Source organism: Alligator sinensis, unplaced genomic scaffold (genome assembly GCF_000455745.1).
Source record: "Alligator sinensis unplaced genomic scaffold, ASM45574v1 scaffold919_1, whole genome shotgun sequence".
In the NCBI taxonomy this organism is placed as follows: Eukaryota; Metazoa; Chordata; order Crocodylia; family Alligatoridae; genus Alligator; species Alligator sinensis.
In genome coordinates this window covers 231,188-238,295 of record NW_005842191.1, presented here as the reverse complement: position 1 = coordinate 238,295, position 7,108 = coordinate 231,188, and the positions used below count along the sequence as shown (strand labels likewise).

The following is a 7,108-nucleotide window of genomic DNA, read 5'->3' as shown; positions in this document are numbered from 1 at the left end:
GCTGGATCTGAAACAGAAAAATTATATAACCAATTTGAACAACAACTCTTTACAAAACATAATTTCACCTTTCATCAAGAGCCATGTTTTCTCCAAAACTACAAACAGCTGTTACATTTCCAACAACTGGTGGGCAAACCCCTTGGAAACTGACAAAAATGCAACTGCTACTCTACATGAAGCGACTCATGCGATTTTCTTCTAGCATTTGCCATTATCTGACACACTAAAACACACACACATGCTCAGCCCACACCAATTTTTGACAGGCATACTAAAGCCACACACAAGGAAAAGAATCAGACCTTCCTTTATGTGGAAGTTCAGGACTGCAGAGATGATTCCTTTTATAGGCATTTGACACAAGAAACTCAGCTGTGTTTTTGTTCCTTCTCAAATATAGAAGGCAATACTTAAATACCAGATTGTTCAACTTCACTTGGTTTTGAGTGGTTTAGCCAAAATAGAGCCGCTTCATTTAAGTGTTTTCATTCTTCAGTTCTATAAAATCTGTTGCACATTTCTTAATCCCACTAATACACGATGCACAGCACATTCGCTGTTTGACAGTCTTCCAGCACTGCTTGTGTGCATTGTAAGTGAAGTCCAGAGCACAATGAAAGCATGCCTTGCACATAGCCATATTTTCAGGATTTAAAATAGCCTGCACCAACAGGCGGACTTCCATTATTTTCATTCAAGAGCTGCCAGTAACATTGGGTGAAACACTGTCAGTCTAAAACACAACATTATACATTCAGAACTTTAAGCCTGACAGACCACAAGGGTGTGACTTCAAAATGCTCTGCTTGTGATAAAACCTGGCGTACAACTTCTGTGTTATATCAGGAGTACAGAATGAAGACAAGATGATTTTTAAATTCAAATACTGAATTCTGTAGTTTCCAAATGACTATGAAAAAAAAAAAAAAGTTTAAAACTTGGCTTCCTCCATGTTTACTTTCGTAATTCTTATCTCCAGTATCCTGATGGAATAGCTTATGAATGCTTATTAAGAGACTGCATTTATTATAACTGGATGATCTTGAAAGCCCAGTTTGTCTTCATGGATTTTATAATGCAGATGGACCAGCTGTAAAACTTGACGCTAAAAACATTTGTTGAATTCATTTCAGACTCCAAAACACAAAACAAAACACAACAACAACAAAATCAGAGATGTTATGTTCGTAAAGGAACAGATAACAATGTTGAAAGTGAAACAGACATATATTACACAGTAAATAGTACACTTCTATGTGAGAATGATAAAGCTTATATTTATCTCTGGGCTTTGAGTTGTTTCTGTTTTTGGACTGGCACTGAAATGTTACAAGTTACCAACAGTGAATATTAAAGGCAGTGTTGTTTACACTACATTTTTAATTGCTCCAAAATGTATATTTATGGGTTAGAAGAGAACCACAGAGCTTTCAGTCACACATGGCTAATCTCTCTCCTCTAGGTCAGATCCTCGGAATTATTATAGTTTCTTACACAGAAGATTTTTTGTGCCCCTATCTTATTAAACAGCTTGGAGACCTGAAAAATATCTATTTCTCAGCACTCCTGCATGCCTTTTTCAGGCAGTTTAAGAAAGATCTGTTAAGGGAGCACTTGCTGGTATCTAAGAAACTTTACACCCAATTTAAACTTGTCACTGAATACCTTTGTTGAAAGGCTAATACCATCCAGAATATCTGTACATAATTTAAATCTCTTTGCTTTAAAAAAAGCCACTTTTTTTACTTTGAGTTGGATAAATAATTTCGTACATGCCCTTCTGAGGAAGGGACAGAGCTATGAAAGCTCTGTCACTCGGCACTGGCTGGCAGTAGGCTTTCGCCATGGAGGGCGGTATACTGATTTCACATAAGCAGTTGTAGACAGCTGTTACTGACAACCTTGTCTGCACACAGTCATTTTTATTGTAACATCAGATCTGAGTCCCTTTCCCTCCCCCAACCCCCAACTCCAAAAAGCAGACAAAAATTTTGAACTGCTGATGTGAAGGTACTGGGAGAAAAATCACCGAAACATGATTTTTGGGAATATGGAATGTAAACAAAAACGCTTCGAATAGAAAACAACCCTTTTTATAAAAACTTCCAAGAACATTAAAACCAAGGACATTTTTCTGGGAAGCTACAGAGACAAGGCATCCTCGTGTTGCTTTTGTTGGGTAGGATCTCACTGGAACTGCTTCAGTGCAATGTTTTCGCATTCTGCAGTTGCTTCATGGTAATCTTGCATTTGTGTACAACTAGTTTGGAATGTATCATCACAATTATACTGAGGTTATTGGAATTTATATTCTGGAGACAAAGACTGGTCCCGCCTGCTAGAGATGCTCTCATCATTTACAGAAAGTGCAGATACATTCCAAATCCTCTGGATAATTGTGTGTGCTTTAATACCTCCCCAACTTTAAATGCATCACACGATTTTAAATGCACTCACTGTTGCAGCCGCTGCTGCTTCTAGTGCCTGCTCGTTCTGGACTGTGCTGACTTGGCCCTCCACGGATTGCCCTTCCTGATAGTGAATGGAAGAAAAAAGAGGGAGGAGGAAGAAAAACAAAAGAGAAAAAGGGAGACGAATGGAGGGGACATGGGAGGATGAAAGATGGTCAGAGAAGGGAGAGGGAGTGTCTTTAACTGTATCATACTTCGATGGGTTTAATATCCTAACAGATGTCTGCCACACATGCAAAGGGAATTTTCAAGCGCTCTCAGTACAAGTGTGTCAGGTTCCAGACTTTTTATATGAACTATTTTAGTACAGTTATATAACCAGAAATGAAACAAAAGATCTTCTAAATGAAGGGCTTGCATTCACAAGCAAAGATTAGTTTATTTTCATATCCACATAGTTTTAGTTAGGCTGCTCAATACTGCTGGGCAACTTGCTACATCTCTGCTTCTGCACTCTGGCACCCCAGGAAAGGCACAGAATCAAGGGATTCTGTACTCCTGCACAGGCCAAGAGCCCCAGAAAGGTGTATTTTTTTTAGCACACAATCAGTATTTATATTTTCTAAAGTAGATTCAATGCAAGATTTAAATCAGAGACAGGCAACAGCTTGTACGTTTTACTGACCACTTGTCTTTATGCACATGTGTACAGGTCAGAGCATGAACCTATGTTTCTAAGATCAGGAAGGAGCTTACATCTTTAGAACCAATAATCTTAAAACAAAAACAAACACATAAAAGAGTCACCCACCAAATGCTTTCTCCATAAGTACTGACGGCGAAGGACGAGGGGTTTAACTACCAGCATCCAGGGCACACAAAGAAATGCGATCACCACCAGGAAGCTCTGAAGTCCTTGCTGTGGAAGAAGGTCTCAGATAATTTAACCTGCAACTCAATGCTATGTTCCAGCCAATTATTTTCTTATACAAGTCTGATACAAGTCTCATTTAAAAACTACTAGCTCCACAGTACAAACATTTCTGGAGTTATCTACACCCTAACAATATCTGCATCAGTTATACCCACCTACTGTTTCCCACAACAGCAGACTGGCCTGTGCTTTCTGTTTGCCTACAGCTGCATTATGCCCAGGCTTGTTTCTCATCCGACCTGAATGCAATCGGGGGGGAGATGTAAGGTCACCACTTGTAGTGGAGTGGAGACCTCTAGGAAAAATGTAAGTGGTTTTACAGGGAACAGCAGTTGGGCAGATGGCACTCTCTCACTCATTTATCCTGAATAAGTGTCTTACCTGTGTTAGAGGCACAATGCTATTGGCACACACAAAGATTTTCTGCTGCCTTCTGGTTAACAGAGAACCCAGATTGTTTGGGGGCAAGTGATAATGACATTCAGATTTAAATTCCTCCTGAAGTTATGGTTCCCCCTTTTTAGGACAATTACAAGTAGAGAGGAAGTTAGCTGCATTAGTCTGAAGTCAGGCAGAGCAGGACAGGGTGGCACCTTAAAGCTGAATTCATTCAAACAGGCATGCCCCAATAGAGATTTTTGGGGCTGATAATGATAGTCGATTTTTAAGGAGGCATATTGGCCGATAGCAATCCAATTTCCGATACAGCATGGAGAGCTGTGTGCAGCTCATAAGTCTGTTGTGATGGAAGGAGGGGGAAGAGAAGGTGCATGGTGGAGCAGATCAAGGACCCCACAGTGAGGGAGGGAGTGGGGCAGGGTGCGGGATGAAGCCTCAGCTCGTCTGGGGGGTGTGGGGTGGCGGTTTTCTGTTGCTGTGCATACCCTGGGTGGGCATGTGGGGGGTGTGTAGGCCCTGGATCTGCACAGGGCAGGGCAGCTGCTGCTGTGGACTGGGGCTGGGCTGCACGGGGCTCTTCCCGGCAGTGTGGCTGGGCTGGGCTGGGCTGGACCAGGCCAGGCTGTGCTTGGAGCAGGCAGCAACAGTTGCTGGGGGAGGGGCTACAGGGGAAGGGGCTCCAACAACCCTAAAATTCACCGTGGGCCCCCCCCAGGCTGCCCTCCCAGCACCACCAGCCACTCTGAACACAGCACAGCAGAGCCCAGCCCAGCCCCCACCACCAGCAAGAGCCCAACGCAGCCCCAACCCCAGCCTGCAGCTGCAGCCCATCCCACCCTGTGCAGATACGGGTGGCACATGTCCCCCCCACACCCTCCTGGGGTGTGCACAGCAGCAGGAGCTGCCCCCCTACCCCCTGAGCTCCCTGGATGAGCCACGGCTCTGTCCTGCGCCCACCCCACCCTGGCTAGACAGCACTTTCCCCAGCCCCACTACCTCCCACCTCCCTGTCCACCACAGGCTTACCAGCTGCATGCAGCTCTCCAAGCTACCTGGCTGTGCTCCTCATTGCCTACGTGCTGCACTGGGCTACACACATTTACTGGCCATTTATTGGCCACATCAGGCCACCTTCTGATACAGACAATTTTCTTTATAATATTGATGCCGATCCGATACTGGACTGATGTATTGGTACACCTCTACATTCAAAAGCATCTAACAAAGTAGGCTGTGGCCTATGAAAGCTCAGGCCTTTCTAAATGAGTCAGGTTTTAAAAGGTACCCTGCTCAGAAGAATTATGCCATATTCTGGTTTTCACTTGCTGCATTGCTAACTCAGGAATGAAAAGGATCCTCATGCAAAAAGTATCTCCAGCACCTTAGAATGCCTCAACCTGAAACATTCCAGCAAGTTGGATTTATGTCCAACATTTGAGTGGAAGGCTTCAACACTGGAGACACTAACTGCTTTGTATCAGCTCAGAACTGCCACATACCTGCCCTTTATAAAGCATCTTATTACTAGGATCAGCATAGGAGAAGAGAAACATGTTGATGAAATGGATTAGAAGACTTGGTGCATCCTTTGAGGTATGAGCATCATAGGCAGTCCACTTGTAGAAAATGAGGATAACGAGGTAGCCGAACAAAGACAACATGAAAATTATCTCAGGAATAAACCCCAGGTAGATATTCAGTGGCTTCCTGAAGTAACTATGAAGAAAAAGAATTGCATCTGTGAGTATGTTAAGACACCCTTAAGTTCTATTGATATTAAAGAGGCACAATGCAGACTAAGAGTAAGGCTAGCTTTTAAAGGAGGAAGCCTTAAAAAAAAAAAAAAAAAAAAAAGTGCTGCATTTTTATAGTTAAATCTTTAAATAAATAAATAAAATATTTGCGAGAAACAATTGACAGGCAAATACATTCAGTGGAATAGAAATAAACGGTTAGCTATTTGTAGTGTGCTGAAATACCTTATTGCAATTCCCTGCACCTTAAGAGCATGTGCCATGGGGCAAGCTTTAAAAGACATAAAACCTCAGATGTGAGCGCCTATCCAAGTGAGAGTCTACTCTTAAGTCTTCTACAAAAAGAGGAAGTCTCCACTTCTCTTAGTGAAAAGACGATACAGCACACTCACATGTGGTTGAGAAGGCTGAGCGTGACACCAAAAAGCATGTGGATAACGCCGAGAATCACAGACATCTTCATCTTAAAGGAGTTGAGGAAGGTCAGTTTGTTGCTGGCGATATTCCAAATCTGGTCACAAACATCAGTTCAGTCAGAATTACCATGTGAAAGAGACAGTCAGAGGTGAACTGAATTAGCATTTGTTTATATTAAAACAGCAAAAGCTATCAAGCACTAACGGACTTAGGGAACAGATAAAAGTAACAAGACACACTAAACACACACAGGGCACATATACACGTGTGATTAATGCTTACTGCTCCAGAGTTTATTCATGAGCAGTACGTGGAGGCAAATCGGAAAAGCTCAGTCTGGCAGGGGACTCAAGAGCAAGCCTGCTAGCCAGGGCTGCTCCAACCAGGCTCCATGTGCTGTGGAGAAACTGGCTGGGGCACAAGGGTGCTTCAGTGTGGGGGCTGCCTGCTGGCTAGCCCTGTGCTGAAGTACCCTGTGCCCCAGCCAGCCAGGGCAGCATCTACATGTGTGTTGCTGCACATGAAAAAAACCAAACTCTGCAGTGGGGTAATACTTGTACTGCAGATTTTATTAGTTTCATGAGCCCTAATAGTTTTAACTAGTAACTAAATGAACTCTTAATTGTCCCAGAAACAGCAAATAGGAAACGGCTGTCAAAGAGATGTTTTCCTTCCTCTCATTTTCAAGGCTTGTAAAAGCAACCTGAAACAAACTATTTAAAGATTAAGAATGGGAGCTAGTTGGTGTGGGGACTGTTAATACCACAGAACTTACAGCATGACAAGCTGTCCTTGTTTTCATGGCTCATAATAGCAGCTCCAAATGAACCACCATATTTTCCTCGCATACTGCATGCCCCTAAGACGCACCATTTTTTCCCTTCATTTCATCTTCCCAAAAAAGACTGTTCTACATTAATGGCTGCACTGAACAAGGACAGAGCCTAATCTTCAGCTCACCTACCCTCCCCTTCCTGCTCAGGCCAAAGCTACAGTGTTAACTCTTTTATAGTTAGTGTCAGCAGCTCTTAACTGTTCAGCCAAAAGCTGAAACTAGCTGCTGCTAAAGTGGGCTCCATAAGTGGTGGTAGATTTTAAGAAGAGCTAAAAAACAGTCTGTAGGACTGAAATAGGAGAAAAGACCGGAGGTAGTTAACAGACAGCAAGACTGCCAAAGAAAAGATAGCTTG

General features: G+C 43.0%; 1 protein-coding gene across 6 annotated transcripts in view; it reads right to left on the bottom strand.

Moving 5' to 3' along the window:
• Nucleotides 1–7,108, bottom strand: part of ATP6V0A1 (ATPase H+ transporting V0 subunit a1) — a 58,526-nt gene that overhangs the window by 23,409 nt on the left and 28,009 nt on the right. For 4 of the 6 annotated variants that reach the window (XM_025207311.1, XM_025207310.1, XM_025207312.1 and 1 more), the window contains 4 exons: nucleotides 5,894–6,012; nucleotides 5,247–5,463; nucleotides 3,226–3,333; nucleotides 2,461–2,535 (listed from right to left, as the gene is read on the bottom strand). In XM_025207311.1, coding sequence (XP_025063096.1) covers nucleotides 2,461–2,535; nucleotides 3,226–3,333; nucleotides 5,247–5,463; nucleotides 5,894–6,012 — 519 coding nt within the window. The remainder of the gene's footprint in view (nucleotides 1–2,460; nucleotides 2,536–3,225; nucleotides 3,334–5,246; nucleotides 5,464–5,893; nucleotides 6,013–7,108) is intronic. The other 2 variants (XM_014521191.2, XM_006026358.3) reach the window with 1 other exon arrangement.